This window comes from Lontra canadensis, unplaced genomic scaffold, assembly GCF_010015895.1.
Source record: "Lontra canadensis isolate GAN:19392208 unplaced genomic scaffold, GSC_riverotter_1.0 scaffold88, whole genome shotgun sequence".
Lineage (NCBI taxonomy): Eukaryota > Metazoa > Chordata > Mammalia > Carnivora > Mustelidae > Lontra > Lontra canadensis.
In genome coordinates, this window is record NW_022631082.1 from 2,204,600 (window position 1) to 2,230,489 (window position 25,890).

The following is a 25,890-nucleotide window of genomic DNA, read 5'->3' on the forward strand; positions in this document are numbered from 1 at the left end:
TTCATCTGGGGGAGGAAGAAATTGGCTGTGCGGTCCTGGGCACATCTGAAAGTCACCTCAGGTGCCACGAAGCGGACACAAGCTCTTTAGGTAGCACAGCGCAGCCCGAGAAAGCTCAGGACCCGCCCGCCGCTGTTCTCCGAGGTGACCTCACTCCTCACCCTTCTGGCTTCGGCGTGGCACGTGCTGATGGACCCGGTGCGTGGCAATCCCGAGCGGAGTCGCCAGGGCGGACACCATCCCGATCTCTGTGTGATCTGAATACCCAGGGCCACTGCTACTGGTGACCTAGGACTCCGATTTCCTGGAAACGAAGAGTTTACAAAGACGCCACTCAAATGGGGAATGTGACCCCTGGGTCAGCATATCCTTCCTGAGGGCCAGACCTAGAGACGCTAATGAACCACTGCAGCGGCACGATCCCCACCATGGGCAAGAAGGCTGTATATTTATTATTGTAAGAATTGGTTAGAACGTTGTCTCCATCGGTCCGCGCTGTGTGGCCCATGGGGGGCCGCGTGTTTGCATGGCCTGGCCTCCTGCAGCCCAGGATGGCAGGGTCTCTACCTCGTGCAGCCCGAGAGCCCCCAGTGTCCCCTCGACACGACCCAAAGGGCAACTCCTGGGCAGAAACAGCGAGAGCAAGCCTCTGGGTTTAGACCCAGGCTCCGTGTGGTTCATCTAAGTGCCACAGCAGACGGTTTTATCCAGCACTCCTCATGTGGGCCATTCGGTTTTAAGATTTATGTAACACTGATGAAATAAAGACTCAAGAAAATCTGCACCCCCGAGTCTGCGATCTCTCACTGAGGCCGGACAGGCGATTCCCTCTGGTCTTCACGCTGTTTCCAGAGATGATTTAAGGTCCCGAAACTCTTGATGGATAAAGCTGGCAGGACTCAAGTGTTGGATGCCGGAGACGTATTGCAATTCTGTTGCAATCTCAAGACTGTTCTTGTTCTCAGCTCCTGGAAAGCCCCTCAGATCCCTGCGGCACGCGTGTGAGATGTTCCCATGCCGCAGCAAGTCGAGAGAGCACAGCGTGGGCAGGGTCAGGCATCGGACTGTCTTCTGAGAGGATTGCTCTCGGGGCTTGCGTGGAGAGGGGTGTCAAACACAGCCCATTCACGGATTCCCAAAGGATTTAAAAACATGGATCTTCTGAAGCAACTCAGATGAGAAACCACGGTAGCCGGGTTGCCGGGGCTCTGGGCTGCACACTTCTTTGCAACAGGATAGTGTTGACCGTGGAGAACGCTGTAGCTTCTCAGGAAATCTGTGACCCGTGACCTTAGGATATTCTGGTATTATGCACTGATTTGACTCGTTGACATCGAACCTGTTGTGTCCGTGGTAGTTAACGTGGTCTGTGAGGAATGCTTTCTCATTGATACCATCTCAAAACTCACGTCTCTCCAGCCAGTCCTCCAAGGGAGGCCATGTGTGGTTGCCCGTGGCTGCCCAGGCCCTGGTGGGCTACAGGGCCTGAGTGAGGCGAGGGGCAAGCTGATGTACCAGGGCCCGCCCCACACGTTAAGGCCTCTGGAGAGCAAGTGACTTCTCTCCACCCTGCCCACAGAACCGGGTCCTGGGGAGCACTCTGTGGACATAGAGGACAGAGACACCGGGGTTGGAGGAGGGCTCTCTGATGTCCGGTGACCCCAAAGCACATGAGGACCAAAAGGACAGGGAGGTGACAGGAGCATCATCTTCTATTTCAGGAGATTATTAGCCCCACTCCAAAAGATGAAGTTATTTTCTAAGTTGACAACCAATCAGTGTAATCCATCACAGTAACAATGTACAGAAGATAAAACTCATGATCATATAAATGAAGAAAAAGCATTTGACAAAAATTAATATTCATATATGATAAAGACTTGCAGAAAACAAGGGATAGAGGGGAATTTCCTCAACCCGAAAAAGGGCATTCATGGAAACCTGAGCCAACATCACATCTAGCAGAGAAAGACTGAAGACTTGCCCCTAAGACTAGGAACGAAGCACGGATGTCCGCTCTTGCCACTCCCGTCCAGCCACTTCCTGGATCAGCAGGAAGTCCTGCTAGTGCAAAACGATGAAAAAGAGGAATGAGAGTCATCCTGATTGGAAAGGGAGAAACAAAATTGTTCCTATTTGCAGACAACAAAAAAGTCTTGTAGCTTTTACAAGTAAGTTCAGCAAGGCTGCAGGATGGAAGGCCAACAGCCAAAAATCAACAGCTGGAAACAAAGTTAAAAATCAACACCACATATGATAGCTCCAGAAACATAAAATATTAAGGCATAAATCTAACAGAATATGTATGGAATTTGCATGCAAAAAAACTACAAAATGCTGATGATAGAAATCAAAGAAGATCTAAGTAAATGGAAAAAAAATATACTATATTCATGGATGGGAAGACCCGGCATGGGAAAGATGTCAGCTCTCCCCAAAGTGATCTACAGGTCTAATGCTGCTTAACCAAAATCTCACGATGAATTTTTTTGTAGATATAGATCGGATGACCTAAAATTTCTGTAGAAAATTCTAAAATTATGTTAAATAGCCAACACAACAGTGAAGTGAGGGGAAACACTTGATACAATTTTGGATGAAAGGACACTCTAAAGGACACAAAAACATATCTGCCAATCACTTATCTGATGGGGGACTTGTACCCAGGATACATAAAGAACTCTCAAAACTCAACAGTAAGCAAACAAACAATCCAGGTAAAAAACAGGCAAATGACTTGAACCAAGAGGTCACCAAAGGGTATATAATGAAAGGCAAACAAGCACGTGAAAAGCTGCTTACCACAGTTAGCAATCAAGAAAATACCGATCAACCACAGTGAGACACCGCTACGCACCCATCAAAACGTGGAAAGTGAAGAATGGTTGACAACACCAAGTGCTGGTGATGATACATCACTGGGCTGGGGGGACACGCAAAATCGTACAACCACTTGGGAAAACTGTTGGCGGTTTCCAGTAACGTTCAACGTACACTTACCGTGTGAACCAGCAATCCTGCTTGTAGGTATCGATCCAAAAGAAAGGAAAACATAAGTCCATACCAACACCTGTACGTGAGCGCATAGCGAGGCTTTCTTCACAATCACCCCAAACCGGAAACTGCCCAAATGGCCCTCAAGTGGTGACTGGATGGATGAGCTGCGAGGCAACGGAACCCTACCCAGGGGTGAAGAAGTGAGCACTGATTCACGAGACGACATGACTGAGTCTCTAAAGAGACCCAGCGAGTGAGAGAGGCGGCCTCTGAAGGTCACCGACTATATGTTCTATGTATGCGACACTCCCGGAAAGACAAGAGCGAGAGTGACAGCGGATCAGCATTGCCAGGGGTATGGGTGGTGGGACCAGGCTGTTGTGTCAAACCTCAGGGCTGCACACCAAAATGGGTCACGTTTACTCGGTGTTAATTTTCTGAATGATAAAAGTAAGCATGGAAAACAGACTCTAAGAGTAGACAGACTTTTAAGGCAGGTCAGGAACTGCCTGGGGCAGGACCGTGGCGGTGATGAGTGGGTGCAGTTCCCAAGGGGGACAGCCCTGAGCCTAGTCTGCTCCAGCGGTCACACGGATGGATAGGCCCCGGGCCTCCGGGAGAGCGACGCCAGCGATGGCGGTCCCCCAGCACGGTGAGGCTGGGCTCAGACGCCATTTCCACAGTGCCCAGCATTGGGGGGGGGGCCTTTGGCCCTCTCTATTTGCCACAGAGTACCTGGTTCCCAGGGGTGGAGACTTGCCTCGGATCACACACCCTTCCAGGTGCCAGAGCTCCGGCTCCAGCACCCTGGGCTGCCTTCCACGCACCATCCCTGCCGCGGAGGGGGGCCTACTCAGGGGCTACCCTGCTGCCCCTGCGAGCCTCGTACATACCGTAGCTGGCGATGACCGGGAGGTGTGGGCGAGGGAGTGTCTGGTGCTGTCCATCCCCCCGTGGATGAGATAGGCTCCCGCGCTGGAGACAATAGGGCTCCCCCCGACATCCATGGTGATGCCCACCATGCTGTGGGAGGGGACCGCTGGCGGGGAGGAGCCTGCCACGGTCACCTGGGCACCGCCCGGGGCCTCGAAGTAAGAAGCTGCGCTGCTGGGGGCGTACATCTGAGGCTCGGGGTTGTAGGCATAGGCCGTCCGTCTGTCGGGGAGAGAGAAGGGCGTCCTTTGAGTCTCCACGGGGCTCTGGCAAGACTTCCCGTTACAGCTGGAGCCCCTTGAGACCAAGCACACGGGGTCACTCAGACACGAAATGTCAGGGCGGTGCAAAGTTCAAAGTGATCATTTCTGGAAATATTAAGGATCACGGGATGACTCATCGAAACTGTCGCTGAAAAGTTCTAAGCATGTAATGGGGTTGCAGGGGGAGCTCCTGTGGAGACGGAACAATTCCGTATCTTACTGCGGTGACGTGCCATCTGCACCCGGGGTAGGATGGCCTCGACTGCATGCACGTTCACACATGTTCACACATGCGCACGCACGTACGCACGCGATGGTGTGTAGGCTGCTACGTGTGAACGAGGCCCCGGGGCTAGCTGACAGCCCATCCCAGTGCCAGTCTCCTGGGATCGTGCTCTGGTCACAGATGTCACCACTCGGGGAGGCGGGACCAAGGGCACACAGGACTCGATCCTAAGTCAGCAACTGCCTCAAGAGTCTGTGATTCTTGGGGCGCCTGGCTGGCTCAGTGGGTTGGGGCCTCTGCCTTCAGCTCGGGTCAGGGTCCCAGGGTCCTGGGATTGAGCCCTGCATCGGGTCTCTGCTCTGCGGGGAGCCTGCCCGCCCCCCCCGCCTGCCTCTCTGCCTACTTGTGACCTCTGTCAAATAAATAAATAAAATCTTAAAAGAAAAAAAAAAGAGTCTGTGATTCTTGCAAAACAGAAAGTGTTCGCCAAATGAAATTGCCGAATAAAAAGAATTTCTAAGTGACACCAAGAATTTGTCTGCTATTCCTTCCCCATTTGGATGAAGTGATATACCCTGCGGTTTGAGACTCAAATTTTTAGGTCCTGCTTGCTCACGTAGAGCTGGCCCCAGGAAAAGGTGGCGCTGAGGCTCAGCGACATGTCTAGTCACCTCTGGGTGGCAGCGAGGCCCCACTGACTGGTGTCCAGGAGGCCTGCACCTCTGTCCCGCCTCCCGGGGTGACAGCCAGTCTAACCGGAGCACAAGGTCAAGCTCAGGAAGTTGACGCTGGGACGACCTACAGACCTCACTCAGATTGCCCGGGGCCGTCCAGGCACGGACGTGGCCCGCGTGTACACAGCAGTTCTCCGCGCTGTGCGGCAGAGACGCACACAACTCTGGCCATCACCGCAGCCAACCCTCACACCCGACCCCTGAACTTCTGGAAGGAGGTGTGGGAATCAAACGAACCGAAGGGCTCACGTCTGGAGCGCAAGGACCTTCGTGGAAAAATGTATCCTTTCTGCCCTAAGAACCCCATAGTTCAAGGGCAGAACTCTCTAGAAGTCTTTGACAAACAGAAAATCAAGTTTTATCGACATTGTAAAGAGCCAGAGGTGAACCCGGCATGGATGAGAAGGTGGAGAGAGCAATGGTGTCTGGACTGTGAACACGGAATCTTCAGGCTTAAAAGGCTGGACTGGGGAGTATTTTGTTTTGTTTTGTGGAAAGCCTGCCTTTTCTGGAAGTGAGTACCAGTAAAGCCTGTGATTTCTGAAGTGTCCGCAGGGCTCTCCTGTCCTAGGACCGTTGTACCAGGTCCAACATCATCCAGAGGAGGAGGAGAAGTTCCCGCACACGCAGGCCCAAATGGGAAGAGGTGGGGGGAGTCGTGAGGGAAAGTTCTGGGTGTGGCCCACGCTTGTCTGCGAGGGGAGGGGAGACCCACGTACAAGGCTCCATTCGTGTAGACGGCGTCTCCGCCCTCCACGTACTGCACCTGCGGGGGGTACACGTGCTGCAGGGGCTGCACCTGGAACGACATCGGGGACCTGGCGTTATGCACGTGGGCTCCTGGGGGGGGCCCCTGGGCACATCTGTCCTCGCCTTTTGTGAACACTGACTCCTACATTTCCGATATCCTGCCCCAGCCGTCCCTTTGACCAAGAAACTAGGAGAGCTGGTCCCCAAGAGGCCCCCCGGGCGTGGAGCTGCTCCGACCTATGGCTCTGCCGCATTCTCTGGTCGCGGCGGCTCATTCCCGAGGGGAGCGAGGCAGGCAGCCCCCATTCTGTGGCGGGCAGGGGTGCGGGAGCCCAGTACTGCAGAGTGGAGCTGGGATGGTAGGTCCCTGCCGCCTGCCAGCCGCTGGGCAGAGGGGCCAGGTCCCACTGGATGGAAGCCAGAGCTGTGGACAGAACTTGACCTTGGTGGGGGGAGGGTCAGACACCCCTCATCCCTGGCAGGGCAGAGGGCTCGAGCTGTTCATACTCTACACAGTCTCTCTGATGTCCCCTTTGGGTGGCCCTGGCACCCCTCTCCTGAGGGGCGGGGGTCCTGGGAACCACACTGGGGAGACCTTCAGTCTGAGCAGAATGCAGTGGGAGGCGGAGAGGAGCCCCAGGAAGCCCCCAGCCCCGTTCTGCCGCGCCCCTGCCCTCACCGTGGCCACGTCAGTTCAGCATCTCAGCAGACAGGGGTGCTGGCCGGGGTGGCGGGTAGGGAGGGATACCCGAGCTCTGTGCGCAGAAACGTACACCCTCCCCACAGAGGGAACCTTAACGAATGCTCCATCCAACCTCCTTTTGGGGTGAGAGAACCGGGGGGGCCGGGTTTCACAGTGGCCTCTAAGTCCTTCTGTGGCGCGGCAGGCTGGGGCTGATCCCCACCTCCTAGGACCAGCCAGCGTGGTGCAGGAGGCACCCCAGCCCCTGGAATAGGGAGCATCCCCGAGAAGGTTCCAGGGACTGATGTGCTGGGGCTGGGCTGTGCCTCGGGATGGGGGAGACGCAGAAGTCACTCTGCAAGTCCAAGCTGCCCAGAGAGACAGGCTGGGGCAGGCCCAGCCCGACAGGAAGCTTCTGGTATCACCACACCGCTCGCGTCTCCCTCACGGAGCTGAGACAGAGCCGCTGGTTCCCTGTGGGCCTCCCGGAAGCCTCTGCTTCTGTCCCACGACCCCGAAACCTGCCCCAGTTGCCTTCAGACCAGTGCCTCTGAACACACCAGCGATCGAAGCCAGAGCCCCCTAGGGACAGGGGCGTGCTGTCTGGTCTCCGCGGTCACCAGGCTAATGCGCCGGTTCCCAGGGCCCGCACTGATTGGGATGCAGCACGTCACCGAGCTCAAACCGGCGACCTCCAGCCCTTGGCGGAGTCTGGCCTGCCTCTCCTTGTGCATGAAGTTGCCCCCACAGCCGCGCCCCTGTACTTTGGTCCACAGCCACTCTGGCAGACCGAGGCCGCGCTCAGTAGGGTGGCAGGGCGGCTGACCGCTAAGCCGAAGCACGGGCTTTTGGCCTTTTCTAGAAAAGGTCTGCCCTCTGCTGCTCTGGACCAGCTGGGCTCTGTCTGAGCTGCTGCTCTGTGCAGCTGTGTGGCTGGGGGCCCAGGGCCTGCAGCTCTGTTCCCGGGTCCCTAGGTTTCACCAGAAGCACATCCTGGGTCTCGGCACTGGTCTGAGGGCACCGCGCTTCCTTCCCCAGCGAGTTCCATGTTCCTTCAGTCCCGAAACGTGGCTTCTCTGTCTGCGTGTCTACCTCGGTACCCCAGTGCTCTATCGAGGTGCTGGCTTGGACCCCAAATGCTAGAGCTCTGAATGGATGAAAGACCGTCAGCTTTCTTGGCCTGTGGCGAACTATCTGCAGTAACAGATTTTTTTTTTTAAACACAGCTTCTGAAAGAACTTTCTGGCAAAGCACTGAAGATATCAAAGACAAAAGAGCAGCAACAACAGGAAAGGATGCCTCGTTCAGAGAGGGCTCCGGATCGCTAAGGGTTAACGTGTCCCGTGCCCCCAGTGCCGTGGTTACCTGCTGTGGCACCTGCTGGACCCTGGGGAGGGAGATTGGCTGCATCTGGGCCCCTTTGGGAGCCGAGCCCGCTGCCTGGACCAACACCCTCTAAAAGGGAAGGAGAGAAGGACATTTAGACTTTAGTCAAAGTTTGGTCCTTATCGCAAACACAGATTACAGCCGGAGCACTGCCACCTTCCAGGAACACGAGCAGACCTGACAGGAGGACAGGATGGTATGTGTGCGCGCGCGTGCGTACACACACACACACACACACACACACACTTGTTCACATGCATGAGCACGCGCACCTCCAACTGCCCCCAGCAGCTCTCCCTCCCTGGGGTCTGTCTGTTCCACAAGGTGACGTGGGCTGTTGCCAGCACCAAGCTGAGAGATCCGGTGATAAGAAGGACCCCCCAGACAGCTGTCCACATCACCTTCCCCGGCCCTGGCCCCAAGCTGGGGTTGGTGACGGAAAGCGGCTGCCGTGGTGGGAAACTGGGCAGGACGGCACAGGGCTGGGACACGAAGCGTGAGGGGTGCACCTGGGGAGGCGAGGCAGCAGGAATTCCTCTCTCTGGCAAGGAGAGAGGCTCCTACTGCTGAGGGAAGGCAGGGCCGCCCATGAGCATGAGTGCTTATTAGAGCTTTCCAGAAAGGGAGTGCCCCGACTAGGCAGCAGGAAGTCTCCACATGGGGAGTGGAGGCGGTGCCTGGGGGGCGGGGCAGGGGACGGGCATGTGGGCCGCTGAGGAGACTGGAAGCATCTCTAGCGGGCTGGAAGGCCTAGCACTGGGGAGGGGACGCTATGTGTGCGCCCCTGGCACCAGCCAGCCAGGAGTCCGAGGCCTGCCGAGGCAGCCAGGGGTGGAGGGCTGATGGGTCAGGTTCAAGTGGGCAGGGAAAGATCATAGCCCCTTGGTACCCTGGGCTTGCGAGGCCCACGGGGCGGGGCGGGGGGGGGACTGCTGTATTTGCAAGAAATAAAAGCTAAACAAGTCTGATTAGCCATTCTAAAATGAACAACCACTTGGAGTTAGGAACAATGGGGCTTTTCTAGCTTCATCAAGTGTCATGCTTCTAACTTCTGGAATCGTGCTTGTGAGGGGTCACATGGCTCCAGTGGACCTCTACACACATCTCCAAGCTTCCAGTCTGTTCCACTGCCCTCGGCTTTGTGTGGTCTTCTGTCAGCTCTGTGTTTGGGTCTGTGGTCTATTTCCACCCACGGCAGGAACCTGGAAGTCAGGAACCTTCACGTGGCAGGTCTCTCCTTGCAAATTTTCAAGCCCATATCCATTCAAATGCTAGAACTCTAAGCAATCTTTAGCCTTATCCATAAAGTCTTCCTGGGTAAAAGGGACATTTCCCAGGTACGAGAAAAATTCCATTCAAGGATAGGAACAGACTAAGTTGGTTTCTTTTCATGTTTATATCCTTGAGTCCTTGGTGGGACCTTTTCAACAAATAGCAACGGACGCGCTAATTTGGGAAAATATAGATTCCTCTCTCTGCTGACTCGGGTGCTTTTCAGAACCGAAGAGGATGCGATCCCCCTCCGGGGCCACACTGGTTTCCCCAGAACAGCCCGAGCCCCAGGCAGCAAGCAGCTGCTCTGTTACCTGCGGGGAGGCTGGTACCGGCTGGGCCACGGGGGCCTGCGCTGCCGCCGACGGACACAGGGTCACAGAAGCCGGCGAATCGGATCCACCCTCCGCATTCTGCATGCTCAGTTCTAAAGAAAGGCGGAGAGAGACTGAGTGGAGCGGGGTTGCCGTCACGAAGCCCTAAGTGGCGCTGGGTGGTTCCTACACACGGACCCGGGCACCCTTGACCTCCGCTCCTTAGATGCCCAGAGCGCTGCTCTCCCTGACCTGCCCCACCCCATTGTGACAACCCCAGCTATCTCCAGACATTGTCCAAGGGGGGAAAAAGGCAATACACAGTGGGAGTAAAGAAACATTTTATCTGGGGCACCCCGGTGGCTCAGATGGTTAAGCGTCTTCCTTCGGCTCAGGTCATGATCGCGGGGTCCTGGGATGGAGCCCCCGCATTGGGCTCCCTGCTCAGAGGGGGGTCTGCTTCTCCCTCTCTTTCCTTCTGTCCCTCTCCCCTGCTCATGCTCTGTCTTAAATGAATTAAAAAAAGAAGAAGAAGAAGAAGAAGAAGCACTTTATCCTGGGCTAGAGAGAAGTCCTGCCTTCTGTTCCTAGAGATCCTCGCCCACGAGAAAGCATAAAAGGGTATTTTTTTGCAGCCAGATGCATACGTCTTTCAAAGAGGTAGTTTAAAAATTCTATACAAAAAGACTCATTTCATTTTTAAAAAAAGATTTTATTTATTTATTTGAGAGAGAGAGAGAGAGACTGAGAGAGCAAAAGCAGGGGGAGCAGCAGAGGGAGAGCAAGAAGCAGGCTCCCCCGCTGAGCAGGGAGCCTGACTAGGGGGCTCGATCCCAGGACCCTGGGATCATGATCTGAGCTGAAGGCAGAGGCTTCACCAACTGAGCCACCCAGGCATCCCGAAAGACTCATTTCATACCAAGACAACGTGGCAGAGGATACAAAACAATCAGTCCATGAAAATGCTCACAGGCAAACGGTCTTGGCTTTTTAAGAACCAGCTGCCCTCGAGAAGCTATTAAATATGCAAACTGTGGAGAAGGCGTGGCTTTGTGGGCAGGTGCAGCCCCGTCCCCCCCAGTTATCAAGTGGAGTCTCCCCACTTCTGCCTCATGGGGAGGCCTGAGAGCAGCACACGGCGCACACCGTGGGCCCAGGACGGACACCAGAAGTTCACATAAGCTTTCCCAGCCCGGCAAGAACTCCCACCTCTGCCAATACAGAAGAAAGCAGAGAGCCGGGTGCAGGTGTTTAATCTCTGAGTGTGGGTTTAACCCCATCTTCCCCGATGAGGAAGATTCTAGGACTCCGCCCATTCCCCCCCTCAAAGCCTTTGGTACCACAAGAGCCACTGGATGGATCCGTGGAGATGTGGCGTGTGCCTGTGGTGGGTTCCTGGTTCCCTGACTCAGTCCTTACCACTAGATGTCCCCAGAGCCACACGGTGACTGGCACTCCCTGCTTTCTTCTCTTCCAGGGAAGGAGGAGATGGAGAATTTCCAATGTGTATTTCCTGGGTCTCCCACTCTCCGCGCCTTCCCAACAGAACTGACCTTTGGAATCATTCTGTAGGAAGCTGCTTAGTCAAGGTCTTATTTACAGATCTCCCCAATGTCGGAACCAGTCACCTGCCCCACCCCCACATCACTTTGTTCTAATCTGAAGCCAGAAAGTGGGTCCCTTCAGCGGCAGTGGGAGGAAATCGCTGGACTTGGGCTCTCTGTGGAGAGAATCCACTGGTGACAGAGGGAGAAAGCTGACTCAGAGGACAGATCCTTGTTCACAGGCAGAAATCACTGTGCTCCAAAGTCTTGTTAAAATCAGGGGAGCCCGTGAGAGCATGAGGCTTGAGAGCGAGCCCATGCTCGGCTCACTGGGGCCAGAACGCACCTTCCAGAATACAAGTTATTCAAGATCATGCCAGGTTTTCACACGAGTGTATTTCCTAGTTTAAAATGCTGTTTGCCCCGTGCTGTCTGTCACCCTGTTTAGTGTACGGTGTTCTGGCCAAGGGTCACCAAAGCTTTTCTGCCAAGGTCCAAAGACTTTAGGCACATCTGGTCCTGTTACAACTACTAAACTTTGTTTGTCCTGGCACAAGAGTGGTCACTGCTCACACACACACACACACACACACACACACATCCCGGTTGTGTTCTTATAAGACTTCATTTAGGAAAAAAGGGCGACAGGCCAGGTTTGGGCTACAGACCATAGCTGCTGGTCCTTGGTTCGTATAATTTGGGTTTGGTGAAGTGATGTGTGTTTGGAGCATGGGTAGAAAAATGGCACTGTCTCGATTCAAAACCTTGGGGTCCATGGCCCCTGGGTCCAGGGCGGAGTCCCTGCGGCCCCATCTCCCCAACATGACAGAATTGGAGGGGCCACAAGGGACGACCCGCATTGTTAGGAGGATGAAGCCGCCAGCCCATAAAGACAAATGCATTAGCGTCTGGTGGGAAACGACAGCAGTGCGCCTGAAGCCTATAAAGTCACGAAGAAAATCCCCAAATCCTGGAAACTCAGGAGCCAGGTTACAGCCCTTGAAACTGAAGATAGAGGAGTTTGGGCACAAGGGACAAGTCACTCTGGGGAGTTGCAGTGGGTTAAACAGTGACGCCCGAAACTCAGGGTTGTTCCTAATCTCTGAATGTGAGCTCATCTGGAGAGAGTGTCTTCGCAGATAAAATCAAGGTAAGGATCGAGAAGAGGTCATACGGAGTAGGGCGGGCCTGAAATCCAAGGACGGTGTTCTTGTGATAGACAGACTAGGACACGTGGGGAAGAAACCCACGTGACAATGGAGGCGGAGAGGGCGGGATGCAGCAACATGACAGGGAAGCCAGGGATGGCTTGGGCCACTACAAACCAGAGAAGGCAGGAAGGATCCTTCCCTAGAGAGGACACAGCTCGCCGACACCTTTGGGTCTCCAGAACTGTGAGGGTTCAAGCCCCCCAGGCTGGGTACTTTGAATGACAGCCCCGGGAAACTCAGGCAGGGACCTATATTATGAGGAGCACAGCTGGGACAAAAGCATCCCATGCAATGGCTTCTGGGTAGTGCTTCAGGGCCGTGCATGACCCGGGCAGTCGGTAAATATTTACCAGATGAATAAATCCCTCCGTGTCTCCTTAGTAGCACAGCCCATACTGCAGTATACCGAATGGTACGTGGTGTTGCAGATAGAGTTTATGTAAAGTGTCACTTACAGGGGCGCCTGGGTGGCTCAGTGGGTTGGGCCTCTGCCTTCGGCTCAGGTCATGGTCTCAGGGTTCTGGGACCGAGCCCCACATCGGGCTCTCTGCTCAGTGGGGAGCCTGTTTCCCCCTCTCTCTCTGCCTGCCTCTCTGCCTACTTGTGTTCTCTCTCTCTCTCTGTCAAATAAATAAATAAAATCTAAAAAAAACAAATGTAAAAAAAAAAAGGTGTCATTTACAACCTACCTGGTTATTTTAAGGCTGTGTAGGAATCTCCTGGGAAATGTAATGACCTTTTGAGACTGACTGTTCTACTCCCCCTGAATACATCCCTAATGTTAGCATCAGACAGACAGACTGACAGATGCCACGTGGGCCAGCCTGGCTGCTCCCGTATGTTGAGGGCATGAAATCCTTCCCTACCCATCTAAGATAACCAAGGTCATAAATTGCCTATAAGCTGATCCAGTTTCCTGAGTTGTATTTCTCTGAATTTTTTTTTTAATTTGGGTCCATTAATCAAGGGCTCTTAACACATCAAAGTTAAGGTGTTGTTTTTTTTTTTTTTTTTAACTGCTTATTAAGAGGCATGCAACAGCACTGGCTTTCAGTAACCGTAGAGCATTGGTGGGACTAACCCTCCTGTAGATAATAGTTAAAAAATCTGAACAAGGGTGCCTGGATGGCTCAGTGGGTTAAAGCCTCTGCCTTTGGCTCAGGTCACGATCCCAGAGTCCTGGGATCAAGTCCTGCATCGGGCTCCCTGCTCAGCGGGGAGCCTGCTTCCTCCTCTCTCTCTGCCTGCCTCTCTGTCTACTTGTGATCTCTCTCTGTCAAAAAAAGAAATAAAAATCTTTTTAAAAAATCTGAACAAAATATTAAAACACACACCACACACACAGACACACACACACAATTTAAAGACACACTGGGTCAAGGGTGGCCGAGGTAGGCAGAGCCTGCCAGGGAGTCCACCCTTGAAAGAACTCTGCCACAGTCAGACCAGTGATTCTGAATTTTTGCCAGGGGCACGCCCCAGTCCATGAATGCTTCAGTGCAGAAAGCAACAGTCTGGTTGTCTTGAGTGTGAAAGGAGAGAGTTCAGAATATCAAGGGGAAATCCTGAAAGAGAGAGAGCCACAGAGGGGGCATGCCCCCAGATCTGCCTAGAGTCCATCCAAATCTTCAGCCAACTGACTAAACCACACTTGTGTGGGGAAGACACCAGGGGTTTGGGGGGAAACCCAGCAGCTCAAAGATGAACAAACTAAGAGATTTCAGCTGCTGCTGAAAAAGATATTCGCATGAGGGACAGGGTTTGAGTCCAGCCAAGATAAGCACTAGCAGGGGGAGCAGAGCAGAATCCATAAATTCCACAACATAGCATTCATGATATCCAGGGGCCGGTACAGACCACGGATGATGAGAAGAAACAGCTATGACCCATGCTGAAGAAAAAGAGAGGAAGAGTGAATTATAACCAAACCAAGACAATTCAGGTGGTACAGATACAGCAGCTACTAAAAACATGTCCAAGAACTTAAAGGAAGTTATATGTACAATATAGGAACATACAGGAATGCCATTGGAAGACAAACCGTTAAAAACAAGTAGAAATTCTGCAGCTGAAAAGTACAATAATTCAAAGGGAAATTTCACTGATACACTTAACAGCTGATTAAAGATGGCAGAAGGAAGAGTTAGTGAACTCGAAGAGAAATCAATAGAATGCAAACTCAAGAACCGAAAGGAGGAAAAAATTGAGGAAAATGAACAGAACATGCAATCTAACATATATGTAACTGAAGTCCCAGAAGAAAAGGAGAATGGAGAGGAAAAAGATATATTTGAAGACTGGCCAAACATCTCTTAAATTTGGCGAAAGACATCAACCCAAGAATGATAAATACAAAGAAAACCAAATTAGCCATATCATGGTTAAACCACTAAAATTAAAAAGAAAAAGATAATTTTGAAAGCAGCCAGAGAAAAACTGCATCTTTTATGAAAAGGAATAATAGTATGGATGATAACCAACTTCCCATCAGTGACAACGGTGACCAGAAGACAATGGGATGACATATTTTAAAGTGGTGGGGGAAAGCTATCAATCTAAAATTCTATACCCAGCAAAACTACTCTTAAAAGAAAGGTGGGTTAAAGACATTTTATGATAAACAAAACCTGAGAAATTTTGTTGCCTACACTATGAGAAACACAAAAGCAAGTTCTTTAGGGTGAAGGGAAATAACACCAAATGGTAAACTTGAGTGTTCAAGAAGGAATAAAGATCACCTGAAATTATAACTATGTGGGTAATTACAAAGGAGTTTATTTTTTTCCTTTTCTTCTCTTAATTTCTTTAAAATACATCTATTTAACAAAAAATTATAACACTCTATTGTGTGTTTTTGTAACAAATGTAGCAGTGATTTATACAACAATAATAGCACAGGACTGAGGAGGGGTAAATAGGATTAGACATGCAAGGTTCTTGCATTTTACATGTAGTAGTCTTATTTGTGATAAATTAAAGATACATTGAGATGTATCTTTACATTATACATTGTATACATTAAGATTACCTTAGATCCCTAAGGTAATCTCTAACAAAAAAAAACACCCCAAAACATGTAGCTTAAAAAATAATGAAGAAGCAAATGAAATGTTAAACATATCTGTCCTCCAAAAAAGGTAGCTAATGAAGAACATAGGGAAAAAAAAAAAGATGGAACAAATAGCAAAATGGCTTTCCTAAATTCAGATATGTTAATAATTATACTAAGTATAAATAGATTAAAATTTGAATGAAAAGACAGAAATGGTCAGCCTCAATTTAAAAAAAAAAAAGATCCCCTGATATGCTGCCTTTTTAAAAAGAAACCTTTTATTTTTAAATTTTTAAAAGATTTTATTTATTAACTTATTTGAAAGAGAGAGGGAGTGCATGCAAATGGGGGGTAGGGAAAAGGGCAGAGGGAGAGGGAAAGGTAGAACCCCAAGCAGACGCCACACTGAGCACAGAGCCCCATGTGGGGCTCAATCCCATGACCTTGAAATCATGATCGGAGGTGAAACCAAGAGTTGGATGCTCAACCAACTGAGCCACCAAGGCCCCCCTGAAACTAAATACAAAGGCACACATGGGTGGAAAGTAATAGAATGGAAAAAGATACAGCATGCAAACTCTAATTAAGCTGGAGTGGCTATAATACTGAGACAAAATTCCTTCAAGACAAGGACTATTACTAGAGATAATGAGGGAGGGACATTTCATCCTCATAAACTGATAATGACATAATCACTGTATTAGTGTAAGCACCTAGTACTATAGCTTCAAAATACACAAAGGAAAAATTAACAGAACTAAAGGAAAAAATAGATAAAGAGTCACAGTTGGAGATTTCACGCATTCTTCTCTCAGTGATCTTGACAGAAACTAAACAAAAACAGCAATAAGGGTTTATCTGGGCGACACCATCAACCGCAGAGATCTGACGTTTATAGTGCACAATCAACCAAACCTGCACGTTCTTTTCAAATGTTACAAGGAATATATACTAAGATAGGTCATATTCTGGGCCACAAAACAAGTCTCAATATGTTTCAAAAGATTGAATCATACAGAGCATATACACATTTTGACAATAAGAGAAAAAATTAGAGGTCAGTAAGATGTCTAGAAAAATGCTAAATATTTAGAAAACTTAAAAAACACCTCTAAAATAACCCATAGGCAAAGAATAAAGTATAAAGGAAATTAGAAGATACTTTGAACTGATTAATAATGAAAACACCATATATCAAAATTTAGGGATGTAGCTAAGAAGTGTCTAGAAGGAAATGTTTAGTTTTATAAACAAATTAGAAAAAATGGCTCAAAAATCAATCATTTAACTTTTCAGCCTTAGGAAGCCATAAAAAGAGAAGCACACTGAACTGAAGCAGAAAAAGGAAATAATAAAGGAAAAAAAATGAAATAAAACTCCACAAACTGTGTAGAAAATGACAGAACCAAAATGTTCCCCAAACTGAAATTTCTTTGAAAAAGAAATGAACCATAAAAGCCATGTAAAGATGGAGGAAACATAAATTCATACTATTAAGCAAAAGTAAGTCCATATGTGTTGTATGATTCCAACTATATGACAGTTCTGGAAAAGGACAAACTATGGAGAGGGTAAAAAGATCAGTGGTTGCCAGAGGTTTAAGGGGAAGGAAGGATGAATCAGTGGAGCACAGAGGATTTTTAGGGCAGAGAAACTACTCGGTGTGATACTGTAATGGTGGATACATGTCATCATACATCCATCCAAACCCACAAATGTACGTCAGGCATGAACCCTGATGTCCCTTATGAACTTTGGGTGATGACAACATGTCATGTCAGTGCAAGTCTCGTCGACAAATGCACCACTCTGGTGGGGGTATGTTGATAAAAGGGGAGGCTAGGCATGTGTGAGGGCAGAAAGTACACGGAAAAAAATCTCTGCACCTTCCTTTTAACTTTGCTGTGAACCTAAAACTGCTCTAAAAAAGAAAGTCTAAAAAAAAACGATGGACAACTCTCTATAAAAGATTGATAAGAAAGAGAAAAGAAAAAAAAAAACCCCTAACAGCCAATATGAAAAATGAAATGAGATAAACCGTTACAAATCTTAGAGAAACTAAAATCGTAAGGAACACTTATGAACAGCTTTAGCCAATAAATTCACCAACTTTGATCAAATGAACATTTTTGGAGGAAAAACACAACATACCAAAACTGACATAAGATGAAACAGAAAATGTGAAGGTCATATCTAGCAAACAGACTGAATATGTTATTGAAAGCCTTACAAAGAAAAGTTCAGGCACAGAGCCTTTGGCTGTTAAACGCTATAAAACACTGAAAAAGGAGTTAATGCACAAATTTCATCAGAAAATACAGAAAGGAATACCTCACTCATTTTAGGAGGTCATCAAAAGCCTGGTGCCAAAACTTGATAAAGATATTACAAGAGAAGTATTTAGACCAATGTCGCTCCTGAACACCTATGCAAAAATGACACGAAATATTAATAAACCAAACATAGCAATATAAAAATAATAACCCATACTTACATTTCCAACTGCTTCTTTTTCCTTAACGAAGCCCCAACTCCTTCCCTCCTCAAATGATTTTTGACAAAGGTGTCAAGGCAATTCAACAGAGAGAGGAAGGTTGTTTAAACAAATGGTATATCCATATGGGAAGAAGAAAACAAATGAATTTCAATTCCTATCCTGTCCCACACACAAAAATGATTTTAAATTAGCTCCTAGACTTATGCTTGAAAGCTAAAACTGTAAAACGTCTACGAGAAAACACAGAGGCGTAGCCAAATTTTCTTAGACAGAATGCAGAAAGTAGTATGTATGACCAAAGAACTCAATAAATTAGATTTGTGAAAACTGAAAAATTTGTCCATTAAAAGACTTCAAGAACACAAATCAGGAGCACCTGGCTGACCCAGTTGGAATAGCATGCAACTCTTGATCTCGGGGTCATTACTTTGAGCCCCATGTCAGGTACAGAGATTACTTTAAAAATAAATAAATAAACTTTAAAAGATAAGATTTTATTTATTTGAGAGAGGGAGCAGAGCGAGAAAGAGGGCAAGAGCAGGGGGGAAGAGCAGAGGAAGAGGGAGAAGCAGACTCCCTGCTGAGTAGGAGTCAGACTCCAGGCTCGATCCCAGGACTCTGGGATCACAACCTGAGCCAAAAGTAGACACTTAACTGACCAAGCCATCCAGGTGCCCTAAATAAATAAACTTCTTAAAACACACACACACATCATTTAAGCCACAGTCTGGGCTTTACAAAAAATATTTGCAAAGCATGTATCTAACAGGTTTTATCCACAATATGCAAAAAGCTCCTACAGTTTAAGAAGAAGAAGACAACCTAATGGGCAGAAGACTCTAACAGGCTCTTCACAAAGATCTCCAGATGCCCAACAAGTATATAAAATGGTGCTCAACAGTGTTAGTCGCTAGGGAAATGCAAATTAAAGTCACAATGAGATACCAGCAAACCATTGCCAGAATGGCTAAAATAAGTCTCACGATAACCAATGTTGTGGGCATCGGGAGAAATCGTATCTCTCACACACTTGTAGGAATGTAAAATGATAGAATCGGATCAGAAAAAAAAAAAAATGTTTGACAGTTTTCTGGAAAGTTAAGCCCTCCCGTTAGCCCAGAATTCCCTTCCGAGGTGTTCATCCAGGAAATATGGAAACACGTCTACAAAAAGTCCCTGTACGCACAAATTTACAGCAATTTTATTCACAACAGCCAAAACAGCTCAATAGCTCTAATGCCCATCACCAGGAGAGGAGATGAGAGACTGTAGATTGTGTGAAGTAAAAGATGAAGACTGTAATCACTAAAGCAACCATTTAAAAAAAAATACAAGAGATGTGGCGAGAAAGCTGGTAGAGGAGTACTCCTGGGTTATCTCTGATTAACACAAACGGACGAACGCGGGCGTACACAACACCCGGGTCAATCTCAAAGTCATTACGCTGAGTCCAAAAAACTGTATCCAAAAGAGTACTTGATGTGGAACAGACAAAATGAACCGAAGGTTTAAAAGAAAAATCAGGGGCGCCTGGTGGCTCAGTCATTAAGCGTCTGCCTTCGGCTCGGGTCATGATCCCAGGGTCCTGGGATCGAGCCCCACATCAGGCTCCTACTCAGCGGGAAGCCTCCTTCTCCCTCTCCCACTCCCCCTGCTTGTGTTCTCTCTCTCGCTGTCAAATAAATAAATAAAGTCTTTAATAAAAAAAAGAAAAGAAAAGAAAAATCAGATTGGTGTAGAGGGAGCAGGAACCAAGGGGGAAGGGATAGGCGGGGACTTTCCAGGGAGGTGGACAGACACGTTCTCCATGAGAACAGGGTGTGTATTACGTGGAATGCCCATTTGTCAATAGAAGACAGTCAAGATTTTTGCATTTACAGTATGTAAATTTTAACCTGAAAGACAGTGTAAAAATATAATCACGGAGAGGAGGATGGGGGGGCGGTGGAGTCGTAAATGGCACGAGGTGACGGAGTGACGGTAAGTGTGCAGCTGGGAATCACAGCACCCGCTTCATTATACTCTTGTGTTCATTTTGTAGATGTCCGAATTTTCCGTACCAACAAGTTAAATAAAAAACCCACCTGGCAATCAGTTTTCAGCCCCAAAGAGTAAGTGCCAGCACATTTTGTCAAGGCCTTTCTCCGCAAGCTCTGGTTTGCTACGCTAGCGGTCCTTGGAGATGAGGGCAGTAGGTCAGGTGGTTCTTCTAGAAGATGTGAGGCTGGATCTACTGACCTTTCCATCTGGCAGGACAGGGGACGCAGGGAAAGGGCTGGCCCCAAAGACAACGGCACCGACCAGCCACATTCTGTAGGAAATTTGGGAATCTCTAAATTCTGCTGGTCGGGCTCCTCAGCGACAGTAGTCACCTGAGACCCCTAGACACACTCTCACAGGTCCATGTGCGGGTCTGCACTTCCGCTCAGAACTTGAACTTGCAACAGGAACTGGGTGGGAACCTTGGACGGTCTTCCCGGTCTGCTCAATCAGCTTCATTTGTCCTCTCTCCTGTTCCTCTGCCCAAGGCCGGGGGCCCGAGCAGTCTTTCCTGACTCCCTCACCCGCTCTCCACTGGGTCCCAGGAGCCTCAGGATGGCCAATAAAAAGGTCTACAGAGGCCTCGAATACAAGCCATTGCCCAGCTTGGTGAGGTTGGCCCGCAGCTCCCTGTGGCTCAGAAACACACCCAGCGTGTTGTTTGTAAGCCTAGCACATTTCATTGGCCATCTGGTCCCCGATGAAGACACACTTGAAGAATGAAGTGGGCCAGTGTGGCCTCGCTGGATGGCAGAGAAAGCACAGCTAACCTGGGGACGCTGCCGGGGACGCTCAGCAGGGGGAGCCTGTGTGAGGTTCCCCCAGTGTAAGTGAGGGGCAACCGGGACTGGGATGGCGGGCTGCTGCCCCGGATTACGCCTGATGAATGGATCTGCCCCTGGGCACAAAGGGAAGAGGTTTCTGTTTACAGGAAAATACTCCGGTTGCCTAGTAACCAGTAATGACAGGAAAGGAAACGCAGAAAAAGCTGAGGGCAGTTCTGGGCCCTGCTCCTGGCCAGCGCTGACTCACTGCGACCTGAAGCCATCTCATTTCTATTCCTGTTCCTCCATATGCCAAGTGGAGGGGTCACCTGCCTTGCATAGGTCTCATGGTATTCCAAAAACAGCTTGTCATCTGCGGGTAAAGAGCAAAGAGCAAGCACCGGGTTTTGTTACCTTCCTTCTGATTGGCCCGTTAGCTTCCGCTCTGGGGAGACACATGGCCTTCTCCTTTGCCTTTGGGGAGAGACACGGGGCCATGCTCTCCTGGGGCGTGGCGACATCTGGATGGCACCAGGCTCCCTTGGCCCCCGAGAGAGTGATCCCTATTTTCCCCATGAACAAGAAGCAACAAGTCTAGAACACTCTCTCCGAGAGCACCAGTTGTCTCAAACCCCGGCGTCTGCCCGGATGCCTGTGTTGACGTTCCAAGTGGCATTACGAGAAAAATCGTGTCCCTTTGCTTCTCTTGGATCCCTTCTGTGTGAGGGCAGGGTCTAAGAAGCAGGGGGCGCGAGCTTCAGATTCTGTCCCCGCTGTGCCCGCTGGCCTGGGGCTGGGGCTCGGCCCTCAGGACAGCCCTGCTTGGCTCCAGGCTCTGAGAGAAGACACGTATGTTTGGACAACTTCAGGCCCATCTCCTCCTGGCTGAAAAGTGTCTTCATTGACGCTGCACAATGGTAGAAACCACATTCTTTCCTGCTCTGGGGTCACTGCCAAGGCGCCCACTAGTGGGCACGAGGCAGGGCTCCCAGCCTGGGCACTGCTGACATCGGGCCAGGTTGTTCTCTGTTGGGGGTGGGGACGCATCTGGGACACTGTGGGGTGCTGATCAGCACCCCTGGCCCCCATCTGCCGCATGCCAGGAACCTCCCTCTGCCCGGAATCTCCAGACACCAGTGAATGTCCCCCCAGGGGACAGGATTGCCCCAATGGAGAGCCCTCGCTCTAGGGGAGGTGCAGGGTCTGAGACACGAGCTGGACAGACGGGCCTGAGTGGAAGGGACGAGCAGGCAGCAAAGAGCAGGAAGCATAACAGAGGGCACCGCGCTCTGCCCCACGGAGCCAGACGGAGAGGCTGAAAAGGCCGGGCCCGAGAAAGAACGCCCACTGTTTCTAGAAGCATCGAGCCTCAACTTCCAGCAAGGCGGCTCATTATTCCCTCCATGCCTAAGCTGTCTGGGTGCCCTGTCATGCCTTAACTTTTCACTTTTCTTTTCCTTTCGCAGCAGTGGACTTGGAAGGACCCCGGAGCTGGCTCCGAGCTACTCTGGAATAAAGTATCTACAGAATTCAAATTCCTTTTTCTGTTGGTAAGAACTGGGCTTCTGTTCCTGTTTTCTTCTCCGTGGCCAAACGTTCGCTTGCTCTCCAGCAGAGGAGGGGCCCGAGCCCTGGAAGTTGGCCATCCTCAGGGCTCCCGGCAGGACGTGGGGGCTGGGGTTCCCTGAAGCCAAAGGCTCCTGTCCTTCTTGGGGGGACAGGCTACTCTGATCTCCAAGGACAGGGGCCTCTCCCCCCATGGTAACAGGGCAACACCCATTTACTTTCCTCTTAGAGACATGATTTGACTATTAATTTAAAAACAGCCCAAACGAAGCTATGCTTGCCTCAGCTCACGTGTGGTCTGATTTTAGTTGCCACTTGCAATGTCATGGATTCGAGGAGGGAAAAGTGAATGAAAACCACCCAGTCTTCACCGACATCTTCACCCAGCAGACAGGCTTTCGGCCGCAACCCCATTCCACCGCTCAGCCGTAATCACACAAATGCCACCAGACTTGGTCTCTAAGAAACTCAAAAGGCAACGTCCTTCCCTCAAACTTGCCACTTCTTCTGTGTTTCCTAAGCCACCGGACTAGATTGAGTCACCAGGTGTCTCCCTTGGCCACCAGGCCACGTCTAAGTGGTGACCCAGCCCTGAGGTCTCCTCTGGGGACCACCTCCCAGGGACCGAGGGCGACCCCAGACTCTGCCTGGCATGTTGGAGGTTCTGGGTCAATCTGCAGAGCACCGTGTGTTCTAAATCAAGGACTACGGAGTCTCACTACTGAGGGGTGGGTGGTGTCCGGAACGTTCTGGTGTCAAGCATCCGGGGTCCCTGAGAAGGTTGAGTGTCATGCACCGGCTGGTGCCAGGCGTGCCCCCCTTCACACTCAGGAGGCGGCCCAGGCCGCTCTGGATGTGGCAGACCTTCTGACACAAGGACTGCCTGCTCAGACCGAGCCTGATGAGAGCCTGGCTCTGCGTGGCACCCCCAGGAATGGACACCCGGCTCCCTTCCTACTTCCTTTCCTGTGTCTCAGCTCCATCACGGAAAAGACCCAGCAGCCTTGATCCCAGAACCACGGCAGGCACAAGCTCGGAGCAAACGCTAAGGTGGCCCGGACACCGGATGGGCAGAGACTCGACTCAGACACATGTTCAGATCTTAGTTCCATTACACTCTGTGCCCGTGGCCGTGGCCTCAGTTTCCTAATCTGACAAAGGGGTGGGAGGATGAAGTGCAGTGATGGGTTGGACCCTGGGCGGTGCCCGATAAATAAAATACGACCTAGTGGGAAGGAGTGAGAGGGGTGAGCAGCCCAGGACATCTGATGCGCAGAAGTGGGCAACACCAGTCAGCATTAGCCGTACCCCAGACTCAGGGCCAAGCAGGCCACACGTGGGATCTTTCTTAACCCTTCAGGAAGCCACTCCGTTAACATCCTCATTTTACTTTTAAATTGTTTTGTTATTTATGCCTCTCTACCCCCAACGTGGGGCTTGAACTCACAACCCTGAGATCAAGAGTCACACACTCCATTGACCGAGCCGATCATCCTCATTTTAGAAACCACAACAGACGGACTGAGGCTCAGTCAGGTCAAAGCTCAGGCCACTTGGTAACTGGAAGGGACCCGTCGATAATGGCCCCGATGACACTCTTCCCTCCATCTGGCCCCACGAGCATCCCGTGGTGCCCCCCACCCCCGCCCAGCTGGGCACACTCCCTGCCCCTGGAGACCGAGGCCACCTGCCGTCCCTCTTGTTGTCCGTGTCCCTCTTGGCCCTCCACCCCCGTAGCCCCCCCACCCTGCCTCTGCTTTGCTACGGCTTCTGCGGGTGCTCCGTGGAGAAAGCCAGGGCTCCTCTCACTTTTGGTGCAGAGTTTAAATGGGATCCTTACCCGGCCCCTCGCCCCCCCTCGTCCCCATCTGAGCCCAGGCCCACAGGACGACGGGTCACAGTGCTGTACTGCCACCGCCAAACACACGTCTTGTCAGAATCGAGGGTGGCCGGCGAGGCTACGGCGGTCCCGGCCGGCAGTGAGAAGGGGGCTGGCGGCCATTCCGGTGTAGAGGGCCACTGGAGGCTGGGACTGGGGTCCCAGCGATGGTGAGGACAGTGCCTGCCAGGATGCGGTGGATGTGACCCTGCAGAGCAGGACCGAGGCCCTCAATGAACGCCCCCCCACAGCCCCGGCCACGACAGCTAGAGCAGAAGCAGAGAGCCGCCACCAGCCACTTCAGACCGGACCCTGGCAGCACTGTGCACAGTGACTGAAACCTGCCACCCAGTCCCCCATCATCTCGTGCGGGCTCCCCGGCCTCGGCGCTGCGGTCGCCAGAGCTGGACCCGTTTTGGCTCCGGGGGGCTCAGTAGCATCCTGGCTCCCACCCGCCTGATGCCGGGAGCACCCCCAGTCATGAAAACCGAATGCCCCCGAGGGGACAAGGTCAGCTGTGGGGGAGAGGCACTGCTTTGCCTTTTCTGGAACTGCTCATAAACTGTAACCTGCATTTCAAGCCGAATTGCCAGGAGATTTGTTTGCGCCTTAAAGTTTAAGATGCCCTGCTCTGAACCACCATTTCTCCCCTTCCCCAGCCGGACATCTGGGGGCCAGACTGTGCTCTGTGGGGTGTCCGGGGCACAGTGGGGAGGCAGGAGCAGCATTCGCCCAGCTGTCACGACAACCAAACATGGTACGACCCAGTGTTCCCCGAGGGTCGAGTCACCCCCTTTGAGAACCACTGGTCTAATGCTGCCGCCTCGCTAAACCTAGTATTTCTAGACTAACCAAGCCATTCTCTAGGCTCGCTGCTCCGGGTTCTGCTTCCTATCGCCCAGTTATACTGGACCCGCCAGTCGGCCAGAAAAACCAAGACTTCAGAGCGCCCCCTACAGCCTGAGGGAGAAGGAGCGAGGCAGGGACCAGGGGCCAGCCGGGAGCTCCCTCCTCCAGGCCATCTGCAGGGATTTTGAGCCTGGTGACCCCAGCGCACACTGGATGGCACTGCCTGGTGACAAGGGAACTTCCTGTTCCCAGGAATGGCCAATAAGCCAGAGCGACGGGCAGGACCTCCACGATGGACTCAGGCAGAAAGGCTGGCTTTTCTCCTGATGCTAACATCACGCCTGGGACCTTTCCAAGTACCCCCCGCCCCTCCCCGTTCTCCTCTCTGGTCAGCCCTCACTCAGGAGTTTCAAAGCAGAGAAAGGGCCGAGCTGAAAATCAGGAGCTCCACCTCCCCCGGGACCCCCGGAGGGGTCCCTGCCCAGATACCTTAAGCCCTTTGCCCAAGCTGCAAGGCCTGATATGGGGGGCGGGAGCTCTGGGGACAGTTTTGAAATGATCCCCTTAAAAGAGAATGTTTTAAATGAGGCTACGGTTCCTGAACAATGACTTGCCTAACCTGGCACTGGGTCGCAGCTCATTTCCTGGAATGTGGAGGAGCATTACTTTGGAAGGATGGAGCTTTCTCGGTACACAACTGACCTCCAGCCGTCCTGCTGCCCCAGGTGACAGGAAGCACCCTGTGTTCTCCTTAATCTCCTGGGGCATCTCTGTGTAAGGCAGAACTTACTCATTTTGATCCACGAACACTTGATGTAACTGGAGCTTAATTCCTGCCCCTCAGGCTGGCGGCTAATAAGCTTGCCATATATATATATATATATATATATATATATATATATATATATATATATATATATATATATACACA

The 25,890-nt window shown here is 50.9% G+C and overlaps 1 protein-coding gene across 5 annotated transcripts in view; it reads right to left on the bottom strand.

Annotated features, from left to right (window-relative positions):
* The window catches only part of RFX2 (regulatory factor X2), an 88,752-nt gene that overhangs the window by 28,686 nt on the left and 34,176 nt on the right, over nt 1-25,890 (bottom strand). For 2 of the 5 annotated variants that reach the window (XM_032883727.1, XM_032883726.1), the window contains exons 2-6: nt 9,558-9,670; nt 7,951-8,040; nt 7,678-7,779; nt 5,873-5,952; nt 3,891-4,152 (exon numbers count right to left, since the gene is read on the bottom strand). In XM_032883727.1, coding sequence (XP_032739618.1) covers nt 3,891-4,152; nt 5,873-5,952; nt 7,678-7,779; nt 7,951-8,040; nt 9,558-9,662 — 639 coding nt within the window. In that variant the 5' untranslated portion in view covers nt 9,663-9,670. The remainder of the gene's footprint in view (nt 1-3,890; nt 4,153-5,872; nt 5,953-7,677; nt 7,780-7,950; nt 8,041-9,557; nt 9,671-25,890) is intronic. The other 3 variants (XM_032883730.1, XM_032883728.1, XM_032883731.1) reach the window with 2 other exon arrangements.